At 36.0% G+C, this 21253-nt stretch overlaps 1 protein-coding gene across 3 annotated transcripts in view; it reads left to right on the top strand.

Annotated features, from left to right (window-relative positions):
• LOC135200603 (uncharacterized) overlaps window positions 1–2434 on the top strand; it is a 37611-nt gene extending 35177 nt beyond the window's left edge. For all 3 annotated transcript variants that reach the window (XM_064229221.1, XM_064229222.1, XM_064229223.1), the window contains exons 3-4: window positions 1–228; window positions 1427–2434. The exon at window positions 1–228 is cut by the window's left edge and continues 222 nt beyond it. In XM_064229221.1, coding sequence (XP_064085291.1) covers window positions 1–228; window positions 1427–1615 — 417 coding nt within the window. In that variant the 3' untranslated portion in view covers window positions 1616–2434. The remainder of the gene's footprint in view (window positions 229–1426) is intronic.
• Window positions 2435–21253: the final 18819 nt, after the last annotated feature.

Below are 21253 nucleotides of genomic sequence, written 5' to 3' on the forward strand. Positions count from 1 at the left end.
CCGAGGATCACCCTCAACACGGCTCCGAGGAATGCCTCGCCGCCCCCCGCCCATGCTTTCATCTCTGCCGATAGGGGAGTGAGGTCCCCCGTGATCGGGTCAGCGTCCTCTTTGTCGATGAGGTCTTTGGCGGCGATGGCTCGGGATAGCTTGTCTCACAGCCAGGAGCTGGCTCCACCTCCTAAGCTGGTCACCTACCGGTCGGAGGGCGGGGCCGAGGCTGTCCAGGTGAGGATTGAAGTTTCCTGAGAGCGAGGGCGGAGGGTGCGAGGGACTCCTCAGGATATAAGTCAGGGACCTTCTAAGATATAAGCCATTTCAAGACTCATGGTTCTTTTTCATCCACTTTCATCCTTTATGCTCTTTGACCCCCTTTCCAAGCCTGGCCTGTTCTGTCCTACATATGCATCCTATTGTCTTGCTTGAAAAAATGAAAATTCATCCATAGCCATCTCACTGTTGATTATACGCCTTCTTTACATCATCATTATCATAAGCCGTTGCTAGTCCACTGCAGGACGAAGGCGTCAGACATGCCCTTCCACTCCCTTCTGTTTATGGTCTTTCTATGCCATTCTATACCCGCAAGTTTTCTTAGCTCGTCAATCCATCTTCTTCTCTTCCTTCCCCTGCTCCATTTGCAATCTTTAGGGACCCATTCTGTTATTCTTTTCATCCATCTATTATCTGACATTCTCATTATATGTCCTGTTCACGCCCATTTCTTTTTCTTATTTGTTGTTAGAATATCCTCTACTTTAGTTTGCTCTCATATCCATATTGCTCTTTACAACATATTGCTAGCAAAAGCACCCAGTTTCCATTTCACTGTTGGTTGCATGCCTTCTTTACAACATGGGGCTAGTAAAAACACCCTATTTCCATCTCACTGTTAATTATATGCCTTCTTTACAACATGTTGCTACTAAAAACATCCTGTTTCCATTTCAGTTTTGATTATATGCCTTCTTTACAGTGAGATGGGAATAGGATGCTTTTGCTAGCAATATGTTGTAAAGAGCAACATGGACATGAGAGCAAACTAGAGGATATTCTAACAACAAGTAAGAAAAAGAAATGGGTGTGGACAGGACATATAATGAGAATGTCAGATATTATATGGACGAAAAGAATAAAAGAATGGCTCCCTAGAGATTGCAAACAGAGCAGGGTAAGGAAGAGAAGATAATGGATTGATAAGCTAAGAAAACTTGCAGGTATAGAGTGTCATAGAAAGACCATAAACAGAAGGGAGTAGAAGGACATGTCTGAGGCCTTTGTCCTGCAGTGGACTAGCAATGGTTGATGATGATGGTACTAGTAAAAACATTTTATTCCCATCTCACTGTTGACTATATGCCTTCTTTACAACATGAGGTTAGGAAGAAACATTGTCCCCAAATATGACTCCTCCCCCTTTTTCCAGGAATGGGTCCCAGACGAAACTGGGATGGGTTTAGCGACGCCCCCTCGAAAGAACTCGGCCCCTTCTATCCGAGACCTGCCCTCTCCCATGATGGGGAGACACGGCCTCACCAGACCTCCCCCTCCTCCCCTGAACAACAGAAGGTCAAGATCGACAGTCAAGCTATCACCTATACACAAGGAAGCATAAAGGATTCCGGAGGAGCAGCCCCAACCCCCTTCCTTGCTTATATTAACAATAATAATATGAATTCCAGTCCAGATTTTATCTTGTATTTAAGTGTTTTTGGTGTTGGGATAACTCACTCGATTTTGTTACTGTATCTTAAGCTCGTTCGTTCTTGCATATGAATAGGATATATATAATATATGATATATATAAAAATATGCATAAATACCTCTCTTGGTTAGTCGTGTTGGTAACAAAACCTAATGTTTAAGGTATCTTAAGTATGTATGTTTGTGCTTTTCAGAGGGACGTTTTGTCCTGAACATATATTGCCATTTTTCTTGTCGAGATGAAACAAAACTCAGACGACAAACCTAATTCAAGTATGAGTTACTTTCTTTGTTACTGAATCATCTTAATTAATCAGACGGCGTGGATAATAACCTGTTTGCTGCAAATACCTTCGGTTTGTAGGCGATGTTGGATTTGTTAGGTAAATTCGCCAGTAGTCTCTGGTGCTAAATATAAAACCGTCCAAAGGTAGGAAGCAGTTAGAAATCAGTTGATACTGTTCTTAGAATCAATCAAATAGCAAATACTCCTGTTCTTGGAATCAATAAAAAAAAAAAGGAGACTCCTTAGAGTCAAGTTAAAAAGCAGATACTCCTGTTCTTAGAGTCAATCAAAATGCAGATACTCCTGTTCTTAGAGTCAATCAAAAAGCAGATACTCCTGTTCTTAGAATCAATCAAAAAGCAGATACTCCTGTTCTTAGAGTCAATTCAAAAAGCAGATACTCCTGTTCTTAGAATCAATCAAAAAGCAGATACTCCTGTTCTTAGAATCAATCAAAAGCAGAAAACTCCCTGTTCCTAGAATCAATCATAAGCAGATACTCCTGTCCTTAGAAATCAATCAGCAGATACTCCTGTTCTAGAGTCAATCAAAAAGCAGATACTCCTGTTCTTAGAATCAATCAAAAAGCAGATACTCCTGTTCTTAGAATCAATCAAAAAGCTGATACTCCTGTTCTTAGAATCAATCATAAAGCAGATACTCCTGTTCTTAGTCAGTCAAAAAGCAGATACTCATTTAAACTTTGCCTTTGAAAGCATTAAAGGAACTTATTAGACATGTTTAGAAAGCTTACGGAACATCTTTTGACTGACTGGAGAACCAAGTAAGTGTCGAATGTATAATCAGTCACTGACATGATGAAGTGGATCTAGGCTGAAGAAGAGATTTACCTTCGGTATAGTCTAGAAGAAAATGCTCAAGTTTTGTACTTGATAAGAGAAAGAACTCTATTTTTTCCTGGTATTGGCTATTGTTATTGTTAAAATTAGGTCGTTAATGTACGGTTCGAAGAGAAATCAAATGCCTTTTGATTTTAGCAGACTTCGTTGTCCACATTCCATGCTGAGGAAATAATACCTATCTATCACCAATGTGCCATGCTCTTAGTTACTTGTAAACATTTGGGAGACTATCTAGACCAGCAACGGGACTGGCGGGTTCAACGACTGTGTGCTAGACAATCTAGACAATGCCATGTCCAGGTCAACTTCATTTTGCAGAAGGATCTCTGTGATTTTTCAGGTGAAATCTGTAGAGATTATGAGAAACAGACACAGATATTCTTATGTAAATGAGCATATGAGACTTACTTATACAGGCCATCTGAACCTCTGTTTCTTTTCATACAAAAATAATCAAGTTTGCATTTCCTTTCTGATATAGGAGTCTGAACAAGAAACTGCGACGGGTCTCTGCTTACCAGAGATTGGTTAAGGAATTTTATCTATAATCTTGCATGAGAGGAATGCCTTTGGCTCCATTCTTAGTTACTGCCTTGAACCTTTGAGTGTCTGAATTCACTGTGCGTGTGTTTTTTATTGTATTTAACTTCGGTGTTGAAATATATTGATTGTAAGAGCCTCGGAAACGAACAGTTTCGTAGGCTGGAATACTTAGCCATTCGCACATGTCTGCACAAAATCGAGTAGTGATTCTGTGTCTACAAAAATCCTCTAGTTTTACTTCTTTGTCCATTTGCAAACCACAGTCCCTTTCTCCCAGGTCACTCGGTTGCAAGGGAAACCTTTCTCCCAGTTGCAATAGAGACCTTTCTACCTAATTGCAAAATAGTTCTTCCTATCTAGTTGCAAAAGAGTCCTTTCTCCACATTGCAATAGAGTCCTTTTTACCTAATTGCAAAAGAGTCCTTTCTTCCTAATTGCAATAGAGTCCTTTTTACCTAATTGCAAAAGAGTCCTTTATACCTAATTTCAAAAGAGTCCTTTATACCTAAATGGAAAAGAGTCCTCTCTACCCAGTTGCAATAGAGTCCTTTCTATCTAGTTGCCAACTAGTCCTTTCTACCTAATTGCAAATAGACCTTTCTATCCAGTTGCAAACTCGTTCTGCAACCCACTTGCAAACTGATCAACCTTTCTAGTTTTACCAGTCACATACTCAACTTTTTTCCTTGGTTGCAATCTCCATTTTTTCCTACTCTCAAAGTTGACCAGTTTGGCCACTGAACCAAACGATATATGTATGTTTATAAAAAAAACCGTCTTTGTATAACGCTGCCTTCCGTGAAAGGCTAGCAGGTATTTAAACGAATCTATTTGGTAGTTTTCTGAGAAAACCCCTTTCTACTGACAGGTAATCTAGATGGAGTAGCTTTTATTACTGTTGCTGACGAATAAATGAACCAAGTAAACCTACCAGTTATTTAATTCATAGATAAATAATATAGATGAATAAGTTTCATGTTCACGTGTACCTTTGGGTGTTGTATGGATATATCTTTACGAGCTTTGTATTTTTAGCTATGTCAGTATGGGTACCTCGTCAAAATATAATATTTTGTAAAGAGATATTATAAAGGTTTGCTTTTATATATATAAAATTTCTGTGGTACCGTTAGTGTAGAATGTTATCAATTTTTGTCAGGTTCCTTCTTCTTAAAAAAAGAAAAAGACGTAATGCAAGAAATATTTGATATTTAAGTGATCAATATTAGAATGAGAATGCTTTTTTTTCTATGGAGAGATAGTCATAAATATTCTTTCTTTTAAGAAAGAATGGCACCTAGACAGACAACTCAATATGAATGTTTTGCATTGTTTTTCTAAGAGGAAAAACAAAGATTCTTAGACAGGAGTCCTTACCAGATTGTTTTTTGTCTTTTTAAAGAAAGACTGACCCCTAGCAAAATATGGTTCATTCAGGATGCAGTTATATAAAAAAAATGTCTCCAGACAGAAAGTTCAGTCCTTTTTCGCCAAGGACGATTAACCCACAGACGAAAGTCCCTCTCAGATGGGTTGTTGTAAGGAATAATCACCAATGGAAAGATGTTTCATTTAGAATATGTCTTTGAGAGATGCTGTTGTTGTCCCTGGGTAAAAAGGCCACAGGAAAATAAGTCACAGGAAAAAAATCACAGAAAAAAAAGCCTTAATAATCTTTCCTAGAAAGCGACTCCCAAGGATTATAACCCTGTATGTTTCCGCCTTTGAAGCGTGTTTAGTGTAAGCCCGTTGAGGATTTTTTTAACCCAGTATGTATCCACCTTTACAGCGTGTTTAGTGTAAGCCCGTTGGGTTTTTTTTAACACGGTATGTATCCACCTTTACGGGGTCTTCAGTGTAAGCTCGTTGGGGTTTTTTTTAAATCCCGGTATGTATCCACCTTTGCGGTGTGTTTAGTACAAGCCCGTTAGTTTTTTGTTTTTTTTACCCAGTATGTATCCAACTTTGCAGTTTGTTTAGTACAAGCCCGTTGGGTATTTTTTTTAATCCGGTATGTATCCACCTATGCGGTGTGTTTAGTACAAGCCCATTGGGTATCTTTTTTTAACCCAGTATATATCCACCTTTATGGCGTGTTTAGTACAAGTCCGTTGGGTATTTTTTGTTTTAACCTGGTATGTATCCACCTTTGAGGAGTCTTCAGTGTAAGCCCGTTGAGGATTTTTCTTTAACTCAGTATGTATCCACCTTTACAGCGTGTTTAGTGTAAGCCCGTTGTTTTTTCTCTTTAACCCGGTATGTATCCACCAATGCAGCATGTTTAGTGTAAGCCGTTGAGGATTTTTCTTTAACCTGGTATGTATCCACCTGTGTCTTTAGTGTAAGCCCATTGTTTTTTTTTTTACCCGCTATGGATCCACCTTTGCGGTGTCTTTAGTGTAAGCACGTTGAGGATTTTTTTAACCCAGTATGTATCCACCTTTACGGCGTGTTCAGCACAAGCCCGTATAAGCATAAACCAAAGACTATAAATACCAAAACGAAAATTACCCCCAAGAAATATTGTGAATTTTTCCTCTGTGACTATATTACCAGCCACCATATCCTGTGACACTTTTTCCTGTGATTTCGTCACCGGCCACCTCATCCCTGTGTGTGTTTTTCACCGGGGATCCAGTTGTTTGTCCACTCAGAGATGTCAAATTATCTGTAAATAATTCTTCCCATGGGGAAACTACCCCAATGTGGGGAATATACTCTCTCCGAAGATCAGATTAGGACATGTTTTTCTTAGGGGAGTTTTTTCAATAGTTTTCCATTATATGTACCCCTTTTTTTTGTAGAGAGGTAGCACATTTAGTAGATGTAATGGACTATCTCCTAGATGTTAGAAGTACTGTAATTCCTTCATACTCACGATGTTATATTTCATAAGCAGGCTGAACTCTGATGATGAATTGACATTTGTTGTAAGCAAATTGTTATTGTGCGTATGTATGTATGTATGTATGTATGCATGTATATATACATATATATATCATCTAAACCTTTGTTAACAAGTTTTAAACTCCACGAGCAAAATGTATACTGTGTCCTAATCGATGTAAGTAGGCATATAAGGATTCGTTGTCATAAGGGCTTCGTCTGATCCAAAATAAATGCATTGACGCTTCACCCAAGATTCGCGAAAAATCAAAATATAAGTTTGTTTCGCTTTTTTTGATCGAAAATGAGTTGAACCAAACCACATATCAAAATGCATATCATGTATTCGTAAGTTAATCCAGAGCTTGAGTGAAGGATTGCGTGCTTGTGTGTGTGTGTGTGTGTGTGTGTGTGTGTATGTGTGTGTGTGTAAGAGAGAGAGAGAGAGAGAGAGAGAGAGAGAGAGAGAGAGAGAGAGATGGCACCAGCAGTTTTGAATTGCGATCATTTTTTTTTATAAAAGATTTGAATTGATCGTGACAATCACTTGTAAATTTTGTTTCCAATTTTTCGATGTTTCCCTAAAATATTATTAAACAATAAGTACGAATTATGTTCTTTTATTTTTTCAGGTAAAAACTGTATTTCAAATTTTGCCTCCTATTTTTCTTGTATTTTTCTTGCAGTTTCTCAGTCATTTTCCTTTTCAACTCCTGCCAATCCTGTATCGCATTAAATTTAATAGAAAAAAGCCTACATTAGTCATCGGATTTTTATTTCATTTATTAATGATTTATTTTGAGTTTCTCTTTCGATCTGATATACTCTGTTATCTTATTTATCAACTATTCATCAATTATTATTTCTCTCTTTTCTCTCTGGGATGTCCGATCATTACATTTTATGAACCAAAATTGTGTTTCGTAAGAAAACTTTCTCAGTTAAAGTTCAAATTATTTAACCGGAAACTCGAATCCTACTGTTTTTAACCCAAACTCGAATTTCTTTTGTTTACGTCACGCTTGACGTTCAATTATTCAATCTTTTTTCTCTGAGAATCAGATCATTATATTTAATGACTAAAAGCTTAATCATTGTAAGAAAATCTATTCAGTTTAGTAAAATTTCCTTATTTTTTTTTATTTTAGTACGGAAACTTGACTTCTATTCTCTTTAACCCAAACTCGAATCTATTTTTGTTTACGTCGCGTCTGTTGACGTTCAATTCTTCAATCTTTTTTTCTCTGAGAACCAAAACATTATGTTTTATGAACAAAAGTTTGATTATCGTAAGAAAAACTATTTATTTTAAATACAATTTCATTTTTTTTATACCGGAAACTCGACTTCTACTCTTTTTAACCCAAACTCGAATTTTTTTTTTTTTTTTTTTTTTTTTTTTCTTTACGTTTCTCTTGACTTTTCCACGAAGGTGATAAACCGTCTCGATCGCCAGTTTCCTGCAGATGGAGAATTGCATTACAAAATAATATGTTTAAGTTTTTATGTATAAGACAATTATAATAATAATAAAAGAAGATGTAAATATTTATTATAAGAATAAACATATTTTGATGTATACTGCCCACCCAGCTGCTAACCAAAATGGCGCGTATTTTAAATCCTTAACCGACAATTAAAGTTCCTACAAGTTGTTGTTGCTGTGTGAAATTTAGAGGTGAAATAATCCCCACATATCAGTGCTAGTTTATATTGAGACTTCTTCACTTTCTCTCGACGAGGAGCTGCATAAAGTAGCCAATATTTTTTTTTTTTTTTCTATTTTTTTTTTATTTGTCGATAAACCTCTGCAACTACTATAGTGTGCTTTGCACAAAACCTAGGTTTATCGTTATTATTATTTTGCTGTCTAGCCGTTGTTACTGTATACCTTTTCTTGTCAATTATAGAGTTAAATCAGTAACTGGCTACTTGGTTCAGAAGGTATCGGAAAGTTGCCAGAATCCCTTCATTGTTAAAGAGGAATTTGTAGTTGAGTCCATTCAAAGACCAAAAAAAAAAGTGGTATGTCTACGTTTAATTCAGTTTAAACGAATTTATTCCGCATTCTGTTGCTTTGTCTTATTCATTGGTAAGAATTACGGTCACTAGGTGTGTTCGCTGAACTGCCTAAAAGTAATTGTGAATATTCTATTTAGTATCTGAGTATAACAATCAAAATTTTATAAATCTGCTCCTTGTGCTGAGTTGAAACAATATTTCATCATTAATGGAAATACTGAATGTTGATGTAGATTTGTAATAAGTGTATATATATATATATATATATAAATATAATATATATATATATTATAATATATATATACATATATATATATATATATATATATATATATATATATATATATATATATATATATATATTATATATGGCAATATTTGAAGATAATTGCTCATATCTTTGTTATAATTTCTCCATCAAAGGTATAGGTCTAATCTAAGCACTCAAATTTATCATTCAGTTCAACCACATGAGTTCAAGTTAGTACTAATTTTTCCAAAAATATGTCAGTCACCCTCATTTTGGGGGTTAAAATCCTCATTGGCACAGTTCAAATTCGTGAATTCACAAGTCCATTCATTTTGGTGGTGAAATTCCACAATATTTTCCCGCCATTTTTTTTTTCTTTCTTTTTAGTACTAAGACTGCTTCACTGAATCTCAATGAACTGAATTCAACCATTTCATAATTATGCACCGTGAAATTCTTCATTATTCATTACTGAGTGGCTGTTTGTTGTGCAGACGAATATGTGTATACCTTCAGTAAACTGTTGTTTGATGTGATGTTGTACCGTATTCAACGGATGAATGTTAAAATATCTTAGACCTACGTTGGAAAAAGGGTGGGTCAGTATATAGCCAGCAATTATGTAAATCTGTGTCGATCGTTTTCATCAAAAATATCATAAAATCAGACATGGAAATGCTCGTCGCTAGTATCAGATAATTCGTGATGACATATTGCTTATTTTATCCATCTGCAAACGCTACATCTGCGGAGGGTCGAGTGGTGTAGATTTAGATACCGGTTATGTAATAGTGATTTTAAGAAAAATATTGACCTTATTAGGTTTGTTCGTGTGTTGGCGACACTAATTAAAAAGGATGCGTTTACATATACGACAGATATTGATAATTTAAAAGGAAAACATAATCGTGAACCTGTATTTATTATGTGGAACAATTAATCAATCCGTTTATATACGAATTGTGTATTGGTGATATGAGGATGCATTAGTGTTGTCAAGTAAATGAATGCAAGCTTCATTACTACAATTATTGTTACTTTTAGTACTACTCCTACTACTAGTAGCAGTAGCGTAGTAGGAGAATGAGGAAGAGCAGCAATAGCAGTAATATCATTTAACGCCTAAACATCGCCATATTTGCCACGTATCCTGAAAATAAATGCTAATAAAAAGCAAAATAAAAAGGCATATTAACCAGGTTAAGAACAAATAAAAATCTATGAACATATCTGAATAATAAACCAACAGGTCAAATTAAATCAAAAGTGTTAGATATCAGAAAAATCTTTAGATTTTTACGAGACTATTTTCAACAACTCCGTGGAATCTTTCAACTAAGACATTAGGGATATAGGTTAAGTTTGTGATTGGTTTGAAATATGACAGCCTTATGCCAGCAATGACTCTTGTTCAATGGCGTCCCATAAGTGTAGCAATATGTGAAAGAGAGAATTTGAGGCTATAAATGAGTTCCTCTGCACTATCAGCCAGTTATGATTCAGGATATATTATAGTGTTGCATACTTTGGCAGGATTTGACACTTAGGCCTATAGCTGTCAGTTCCACTGATATTATTATTATTATTATTATTATTATTATTATTATTATTCAAGAAATGGAGAACCCTATCAATATGGAACAAGCCCACCACGATTGACCTGCAGTTCAAACTTTCAAAGAATTTTATGGTCTTCTTTTAGAAGGAAGTAACTGTGTAACAATAGGTTGTGGAAACTGCAGAAGGAAGAGATCTTATAAAAAAATGGAAAATTAAATTAACAAAACAATAGATAAGTAGAAAGAAACGTAAGTTCTCTTGAACTTACCAAGTTCAGGAATGATATACAATGTTTAAAATACAGTTTCAATATATATATAATGTTTGTTATCATGCTCAACTGTCTGTAAGGGACAAACCCCTTTTTTAATTTTAATTTTCCAACTGTTTAAAATGTCTATAGAGTCAAGAAATAAGCAGATAAATAATCTCCCTTCCTCTGACTCTTTATACGTGTTTGAACGTCGCCATGACTCTGTGACATTTGTATATTTAAATATACAAAAAGGTGCGAGATATTGTACGGATCCCAAATATATCATTATGTTTAAAGACTACTTTTTATTCAGTCACCAATGATGCTTAAGTTAATTCTCTCTCGGTTACCGGTGAAATACTTCAACTTTTAACAATTATTGTTTAAACATTTTTCTGAGGGTGAATAGATATTAAAAAAAAAAAAAAAAAAAAAAAAAAAAAACTTGCTTTTTCAGCGAGAGAGAGAGAGAGAGAGAGAGAGAGAGAGAGAGAGAGAGAGAGACGTCTGTAGAGGTACTACCTCTCTGATCTACCTCTTGCAGAGAGGTAGAGCAAAGGTTCATGAAACGATGAGAAAGGAGAGGAATTAGAGGTACCTCTTCGATCTATACCTCTTACAATATTTCGGTAAAACTTACGACCACCACTACTACTGCACCCCTCAAGTTCGGTAAATATTTCAGATTAATGAACGAAAAGGCTTAAACAAAAGACTGCGAATAGTATAAACACAAACAAAAAGCATAAACAAAAACAAAGGCATGAGCAAAATGCGGTATATATTTAGTTTTACCCATTTCATATATAGTATATTTTCAATTGCTCGCAGTCAACCTCAGTTTATACTGTTTTGTAGTCTGTTAGCACTCATAGGTCTAAGTGCTTTGTTTGCTGTTAATTCTTAAGGCATTAGCCAAAATTGAGATTAGACTATCTAAAGGATTTATTCCCAAAGTAAATTCCTTATACAGTACGACACAGTGTACGACAGTGATTATTTTTCATAGTGTGGATATATAGTGTAGTTACCCATAAAAGGTTCTCCATTTTCTTTCATGGAAGTTTGGAAACTCCCATTAGTCTATGTTCGTTTACGTCTTCGGTATAAATGAATTACTTATCACTTAAGATTTTTTTTTTAAGTTACAGTCGCCAAACGTTTGAACGCACTTTTTGGAACAATTTATGTAGATAATGTTCTCCACAGCGTTGTCCAGGGAATCTCGTCCCATGTTTCATTGCAGAAAACGTTTTCTTTCAGGTCTCGAAACCAGGGAATCTCGTCCCATGTCTCATTGCAGAAAACGGTCTCCATTCACCCTCATAGAAAACAGCACACAAGCAAAGAATATTCATCAGCCTAGATTTCTAGTCTTAAGAGTTCTGGTGGAAAACTAACTCATACATATTAATAGACTGAGATATTCATCCTTATTTTTGAGAGATATTTACATAGAGACAAAACTACTTTTCTCAAAAGGTTGACTAAAGTAACTTTTTAAGAAATTCAGACGCTAAACGTAGCCGAAATAATGTCGAAATTCAAGATTTAGTTTGGGAGGAAGGATCTAATTCCGTCCTTCAAGATTTTTCTATTATAATTTGTAAAACATGAGTTATGCACCAGATTACAGCTTAATCTATAAAGAATTGTTATTGACTTGTATGCAATTACAGTTATCAACTTAAATTTAATTTTCATGATCTTAAATACATTCTAGCCATCTGAGTTATACTTGACTTGGAATACCAAGGTTTTATTAAAGTTTTTGAAAACTATCATTACTTTCATGTGCTGATAGCATTTTGTGATGATAAGCATTTATGATCTAAACTTCTGTTTATCGAAATTTGTTTGAAAAGTGCAAACAATCTTTTCTAGATGTCTTACAAACAATAGACTTAAAAAAATAAAATTCACAATTAAACTAATTAGACATAGAAAATACAACCAACTTTATCAAAATGATAAGTTATCCTCCAGTCTTAGTTACAACAAAGCAATTAATTTATACCAAGACACAAAACAGGTCCCCCCCCCCCACCCCCCCCCCAAAAGCAGACAAGAGACCCAGACACCTTCGGTGGAACAAGCGCGTCTTGAGGCACCCCCCCCCCCCCTTTCTCAAAAATACCACTAGCTCGTCTCTTAGGCCTGAAACACCATCAATATAAGTGATTGAGTCGGGCAAATTGTCGGAGACGTGCAAAGCTAATATCTTCCTGTCCAGAGTTCTTCCTCCCCAAGCAGGACAGCAGGACGGACTAACGTCAGCCTTTACCGTACACGTGGACCACCAGGCCACTTTAGTTTCTGTGTGGGAATTCCTTACAAAGTCATCCCATTGCCAGGAAATTAGAGAAGAATGCCCAACGCCGGTTGGGGGCATTCATTAGGGTATTTTGGAGTTAATCCACTACGCACCAGCATCGATAATGCAGCGTCTATTCAATGCGTTGCCAGCTCATCTGAGGAATATATCAGGAGTGAGCGTAGATGTGTTTAAGAATAAGCTCGACAAATATCTAAACTGCATCCCAGACCATCCAAGATTGGAATGATGCAAAATATACGGAAGATGTACTAGCAACTCTCTGGTAGACATTAGAGGCGCTCACACTGAGGACCTGGGGGCAACCCGAACGAACTGTAAGGTCTGTAAGGTAAGGTAAGATCTCTCTGCTCTCTCTCTCTCTCTCTCTCTCTGTTCCTCATCTATTATCTCCGTCTTATTAAAGAATGAAAAGAAACGAGAAAAAATAGTTTGTAATTTTTCTTCTCTCAGTCTCTCTCTCTCTCTCCTTCTCATTCTCTCTATCTCTGAGTCTTTTTCTCTGCCTCATTCTCCGCCATATTAAAAAAAAAATTAAAATCTCGCATTCCTTCTCTCTCTCTCTCTCTCTCTCTCTCTCTCTGTTATCTATATCTCAAATAATATGATGATAGAGGCGTCCTATTATTATATCTATATATCTTCATTTGAGACTAGAATTGCTTTCTTCTTCATCTTCCTCATCTTCCGGCCCTGGAATGATTAGACAAATGTTGTTGTTGTTGTTGTTGTTTCAGAAGGAATGGAAAGACGAAGAAATAAAGAGGATTATCAACCGGCGGATTTTGATGTTAATTTTAGTATTATTCCCATAGGAGAACTCAACCAAAATCCGGATCAGAAGAAGAAGAAAGTGAGCGAAAACCGGGACTATCAATAAGTCCTTCCGTAGTTCTTCTTTTTTTCTACATTTTCCAGTTCGCACAGTGTGTGTGTGTGTGTGTGATCATATACCCTATCGTAAACTGCCAACAACTCGAGGGAAAATCCTGCTATTAAATCATAAATATAGACAACTTTCTTTGTCGTAGGTAAATATTTAATCTTCATCTCTCTCTCTCTCTCTCTCTCTCTCTCTTGAGGTATATAGTGCATGTTGAAGCCTCATAGACGACAAACTTGGTTCACATGCAGCAGCTGATGTGGGAGAAAGAAAGGCATCTTTGTAAGGTGACATGAATAAAGACAGTTGTAACGAGAGTGGTGATCTTGACTCCCTTTAAGCAAGTTTGAATGTGAGTGGGGTGTTTTTTTAGTAAGGTCAGTTGTGATCAAGCCTGGCAGTAAAGCGGGATCGACAAACCTGACAATAGAGGTTTGAATGAACAACTCACGGTCCGACACGACAGTCAAATAGGGGGTTTTCAGATTAAGTCGTTCAGAACCGATAGTTTGACCGTGAGTGGTGTCTTCGACCGGGCTTGATGAATAGGAGGTTCATTTACCAAGAAACGGCGCAGAAGAGGATATCGTTCAACATGTCAGACTTTCGGTAGATAGAGAGTTCTGGAAGGGGTTCTTCGAGATTTATAAGTCGTAGCAATGTCTGTGGAATATAAAAAGTAAAGAATATCCTGACAAACACAAAAGAAATGCAGCTTATCAATCGATATTTGAGAAACTCAAGGAAAAGTGTCCTGATGCAACGAAATAAACGGTGAACAATAAGATAAATAATAAATATGAGACTTCATATTAGGAAGAAATAAGGAAAGTAGAGGCATCTAAGAAATCAGGAAGTGGTGCATAGGACGTTTCGTCCTTTAGACGTGATATATATAAATACATATTTTTTCTTATTTCTTTACATACTGAATTTGTAAAATTTTATATCATTGCAATTGACCTAATGAGTGTAAACAAAATTAAATCAATTAAACTTTCATTCACCACTTTGATGTTGGAGACTGAGGGATGTAGCGTTTCTAGATCCTGGTATATATATATATATATATATATATATATATATATATGTATATATATATATATATATATATATATATATATATATATATATATATATATATATATATATATATATATATATATATATATATATATGTATATGAAAGGGCTGTTGCCTTGTATAATAAGGCGCCCTATGAGGTTATGTAGACTTGCGATAATCTTATGCTAAGTCAGTTGGTTATGCACTTCCATACTCATTGGAGTGTATTGGGGGTTTGATGATAACTTCGAAGTCGGTATCTTCTTTGGTTATGACGACGAATGTGTTAAACTCATGATGATATCTTCTTTCTGATGTGAGGTTTCTAGTAGAAAAACACTGAGTACAAAAAATAGTTCTATTCTCTGAGATTACATGATGAAGATCAGAGGAAATTTGAACGGTCTTTCTAATGACTATGGCTTGATCGCTTTCTCTTGCCATTGATGATGGCTAATTCACTCTGACTACCATCTCGGTTACAAATCATAAAGGAATCAGACAGTAGCTCGAACATATGAACATACATACAGATGAACAAAGATTACAAACAATCACGTAGGCCGTTTGAATTATAAGGTCCCGGTAGTTGTCTCAAGCAGGAAGCTTGGACTAATGTTTCAAAACAAATGAAGGACCACAGGTGACGGCATGTCATCTTAGCCTACTTTATTGTATACGTCATCTTAGCATACTTATCTTATCTGGCGTCCTGATACATTCCTGCAAGCACTCTGGTTGACCTCTGGGTCAATTGTTTTTAATAAATCATAGTTTTAGTTTTAATATATATATATGGAATAACATTCCATATTTTTATTATGTAACACTTACATAAAAGCTCGGTCGGCATCAAAACCAACCACTGAATATTACTCAAGCTTGACTTGCATTTGACTTATAGGAGTGTGATACAGACATTATGGTGAATATATATAGATATATAGAAAATACTTATAAGTAAAAAAAATTCATGGTGTACACAAATACAGATTTAAGTAATAAGATATAAGACATATGCATATGATGATATTCGTAAATAATAGTGATCATGTGATATATACTGATACAATTTTTCACTTCATCTCATTAAGATACATATGCTACAGAAAATACTAATGTACTCTGATAATTGCATAGGATAAAGATTAACATGATAAAAATCATATTTTAACTGATAAAAATTCATATATGAAGTGATAAAAATGGTTAATTTTTATGCTGATTCATTGATTTTTATGCTAACTTTCATATAACTGCAGTTATTGGTAAGATAAAAGGTAACAGATTGATTATAGGCTGCCTAATTTATTTATATGCATATGTATATGGGTTCATATAATTATGATCAATATATGTGGACTTAATACAACTGATTCACATAAACGACTAATCTAAGTGATTAATCTAGGTGCACTTTAAATAGATTCCTAGTGCGTACACGCACAGATATATTTCGATTCTGTTATTTATGATAATTTATATATAGGATACATGATACTTTATATATAAGATACATGACGGAGGTAATACCCACTGCACATTCTAGCGTTTTGAACAACTTTTCGTCCATTACACACTTCCAGACAACCACCTATAGCCAAATGAAATGGCCAATTCCAAATGGTTAAAAACAAGGGGGAAATTGCCTGGGCAGGGTCCAACGTTCTATTTTGCGCTCATACTTGTCCTCTGCATCCTATGCCATACGAATACGTTCACAATGAATAAAATCATCCCAGCACAAGTCCTGCGCCAGCAACGTAGAGTTGAATATCCTCTTGGTCGTAATTGTCGGAAGTATGTCCCTTTGTAGTCGATTTCCGACAGCCACCGGAGCGATGTTTTCGCTGAAGTTGTTGCTCTTTTTTTTGTTATTACGTGCTTATTTACTGTTCTATTTTGATAATACATTATGTGCATGTTCCAGGTGGATATACCAACATTCTGTCAGACCGAATTTCTATTCAAGACTGTAGTTTTCTCACCGACCACCAGTGTCCCTTGTACAAGAGACACTGCATTTCACATTTTTTTTCATGAAATAATTTATTTTCCCTGTAGGATGATAAAACTAACATAGAATATGCGTTATTATAGTGCTAATAATGCCTGATAATTTCATTAGCCTGTCTTGATTAGTGTATTTTTGGCAAATATTTTTTACGATCGGCACCCCTCCCAAAGTGGAGCCTATCCTTAACACCAAGAAGTGTTTATTTCCTCTGTCAGACTCGTAACTCTGTTAATAATTCTACGTTTATTCTTTCAAGGATTTATTTGGTAAGGGATAGTCCCTTAGACTGACAGGTGTCTTAGTGTGTCCCTTGTTTTCATGACACGTGTTACAATTAGTTATGTGCTTTTTATATCTGTAAGCATTGTAGGCCAGTAAAATAGTGATTTGGCTTTCTGTGACATAATAGAGAACCCTGGATGACCAGCTTAGGATGATTGGTATGAAAGAGATTACTACTACCTGGTCGTTAGTCACCTGCTGTGTTCTTTGGGTTTTCCTCGTCACGGACCTACATATTACATTTGATGACATTATTCTAATACACATACTTTAAATATACTTTTGCTTTGTTTAGGGTTTCCATTCGAAGTGTTTATTATTTTGCTTAGCTGCTGACCCTGTTTCCTTTGGAAGTGTTTATTGTTTTGCTTAGCTGCTGACCTTGTTTCCGTTTGAAGTGTTTATTGTTTTGCTTAGCTGCTAGCCCTTGTTTTGTTCAGTTTGTAACAGTTCAGCGCTCAAACCCAGGTATTCAATGTTCACGATCTCTTGGGTTAATGAATTTTCTTGTTTAGATACGGTTTTGACAATAGGCACGGATGTTTCTATATCTTTTAGTCCAAATTAATGGTTCTTTGCAGTATGGTGCGGGATTGCGGGATAATGCGTCAGCTATGATATTTGCTTTCCCAGGTAGATATCTTAACTTGGCTCCAAAGACCTGAATGATCATATGCCTAACGAGTTCCTTGGGACTGTGATTAAAGCCTTTTTTTATTGAAAAACTCGGTAAGTGACTTTTATGGTCAGTAAGGATTTTAACAGGATATGCCGTTAGATTATGAACTTAAAATGTACTAGTGAGTTAACGATACCTAGCCCTTCCTTGCCTATTACTGCATATTTACTTTCAGAGGGCGTTTTAGTTTACATGAATAAACAAAGCTATATGGGAAGAACTGTTTATCATATTGCTGAAGTAGTTACCCCTCTTACTTCCCCTTGGTCTGAGGCGTCTGTTGCAATAAAAAAAAATCCTTATTTAAATCAGGGATTTTTTAAGTTAGGTGAGCTGCATTATTCCAATCTTAAGATATCGGACGCCTGTTGATGCTTTTCAGACCATATAAAATCTACGCCCTTCTTCGTAAGATCTGTTAAAGGAGCTGTTATGATTGAAGAGTTACATATTTACATACGATTGTAATACCCACTTCAGCGAAAAGTGATGTATCCCCTTTTTAAGTTAATAGGTACCGGAAGTTATGAATAGCCGACACCTTACCATGGACTACTTTAAGACCTTGACTAGACACATAAAACCTAGATAAACATGTTCGGTTTTTAAAAACTCACATTTAGGTATTTTACTCTGAGATTATTTGTCTTTGTCTCTGTAGCACTAGCTCTAGCTTATGTGAATGTACTTCTAAGGTATTAGAAAAGATTACAAGACCAACCATATAGCCATGTAGGGTATCCCCTAAAAGTCTCCAAACACTATAGGTTTTAATTGGGGCCGCAGACTTAAGCTGGAGGCATACGTAAAAATTGATAATGTCCCCTGAGTGTGCTGAAGGCGGTGTATGAGGTACAATCACTTAGGTGAAAGCCTTTAAGTAAGTCCAAGCTGGTGAAAAATTTATTCTGACCTAACAAAGATAAGATATCGTCGGTACATGGCACTGGAAAACGACCGGGAATCGTTTCCTTGTTTAAGCGACAGAAATCTACGCAGATACGCCAAGTCCGATCTTTTATGGCATGACGTTTGAGGGAAAAATTATATGGGCTATTTGATTTCCTAATGACTCCTATTACTAACATTTTTTCAACTTAGTCATTTATCTCTATTTTGAAATTTCATTGGGAGTCTATACGAAGGTACATACATAGCTTTATGCTTGTCCTTAGACCGTATTTTGTACTCGATGACATCCGATTCCCCCAGAGATCACTCGCTAGTGGAAAAACATCCTGGTATTCAGGTAAAAGATAAAAAAAAATTTCTGCTGAATCACCTCTGCTTGAATAACTTTACGGATATTACTTTAGATAGAGTATAAGAGAGATTCATCTACGACTGGTTGGGCGTAATTAAAAATTAGCAACAATAAAAAAATGCGATATTTGTATGTATAGGTTTTGTGGATTACTAGATAAACTTGTTGCTGTGAGTCAACCGTGTATAGGGCTTTGTTCGCGGAAATCGTTATATTTCAGTGTCGGGAAGGATTAAAATTTCAGATCCTAGCAGTCTTTTTACACGCACTAAGACATTCGAGGGTGCATGCGTCTCGAGATTTTGCATGCAAACTGCGACTGCGGTTGTGGGAGAATTCTGTTGGGTCGTTGAACAATATCACGATTTATGAGACAAATGATTGGTTCCTCTATATAAGGTATTATTTGATTAACTGTCTCTTTTTGTTCAAAACGGATTTTAATATGTTAGAAGGTTTATAGAATTTCCTTTGATAAACACGCCTTATTTGGCAGGATATAAGATAATGTTTTTTATAACCTAGAGGTATCTGTCAGCGCTCGCTTATTGTATTAAAATGACGAGGATCTGCTCTGATTACTTGATATGGTCGTGATTCATAGGAAAATTCCTTTTTAATTCAAAAAGGTATTGGCATGAATGATCCAACATCAGTTTTCCCCGCTCTGCTATAGTCGCTTATTGTGTGGAATGTGCTTTGTTTTGAACACTCGGCAGATTTGACTGACCCTGACCGTTTGACTAGATGACACAGTAACCAAGTTTGCTTAAGCATGATTTGTTTGATTCTGATTTTTAGGGCTACTGTTTACCTATTTCTTTTTATAATAACTAGGATTCTTCTCTTTATTACCATCGGCAACGTATTGTGTGTTTTTAGCATTCTGTTGTTGGTTACGTATAAAGCAACGAACGTAAGAATGACTTGAACTATGAAGAATTGAGCGATTACTATTAAAACAAGTTATCTATTGCGTTATTATGAACTATATGTACTTGCTGTGGTTTTTCTTTCATTCTGTGCTAGAATTTGAAATAGTGAGAGATCCAGGTCAGCGCATTTCGACATCTTTTTTTTTTATTTGTTTATATGAATGTTAAGTATGTTAACCTAATGAAAGTGTTTATAGACATGTTATTCCTTGCAATCCAGCCGTATTTTTTAAAGTTCAGCCATTGAGATTCGATTTTTTACGCATAACTAAAGGCTGAAACTGCGATCGGAACTTTGCAAAGGAGCTTTTATTATTTGACCCAAAATAGTGTTACCTCTAATTTATCCAGATTTGTGCGGGTGTTCCACTTGTTTTGTGTGTTTTCTTATCACTACAGTGCCTAACTACCCTATCCATGCATCTGTATAAATACAGATGTCCACTGCGTAAATGCATATTCACTGTTTAATATGATTTGTTACGTAAAGAATTAATAATCACCCAAAATGATAAAATTAACACAGTATATGATTATGATATTTCAGTAGAACTTCTGTAAACAGAAAATCAAAGATAAAAACTCGCAGTAGCGAAATCCCAATGATGTAGATAGTAATTTCTGTAAAAAATAAGATTAAGAATGTCTCGTAACTTCAGCCACAGGAATAACGAAAATTCGACCTGCAAAGGAAACACTCAGTTACTCCAAATGAATAAAAAGATTGTACTTAGCTTGATTTTGTGGGAAGTCACGGTGTTCCGATAACGACACGCGGCCTTGGCCCTCCTTCTCTCTGTAGCGGATGACCAGGTTTGGCTTGAGTTTCCCCTGTGCGCGTTGTTCGTTTGTTGGATGATTTGATTCCTTGAAGATCCGATGCCGCAGACGCGTTCGGTTTGTTCCTTGAAGTGCTGGAAACGCTCAATAAACGATGTTTTCTTGAAAGATTCTAATGAGAGACGAAGCTTGCGTTGCCATCGGAGAAGGACACGTCGGGTTTGTTTCTTGAAGTTATGCACTGCTGAAATCGCTCACTAAGCGATGATACTAAGTTGCTTGAAGAATCTCTTGCTTTCGTCGTCATTGACTTCTGATATGATATGTTATTCGTTATTCTTCGGAAGACGTTGAAGAGTTCTTGTTGTTTTCTGAAGTCGCTCACTAAACGATGATCTTAAGTTGCTTGAAGAATCTCTTGCTTTCGTCGTCGTTGACTTCTGATATGATACATTATTCGTTATTCTTCGGAAGACGTTGAAGAGTTCTTGTTGTTTTCTGAAGTCGCTGCCACCAATGAAAGGGCTGTTGCCTTGTATAATAAGGCGCCCTATGAGGTTATGTTAGACTTGCGATAATCTTATGCTAAGTCAGTTGGTTATGCACTTCCATACTCATTGGAGTGTCTTGGGGTTTGATGATA

The sequence above is a fragment of the Macrobrachium nipponense genome, chromosome 27 (genome assembly GCF_015104395.2).
Source record: "Macrobrachium nipponense isolate FS-2020 chromosome 27, ASM1510439v2, whole genome shotgun sequence".
NCBI classification, from domain to species: Eukaryota; Metazoa; Arthropoda; class Malacostraca; order Decapoda; family Palaemonidae; genus Macrobrachium; species Macrobrachium nipponense.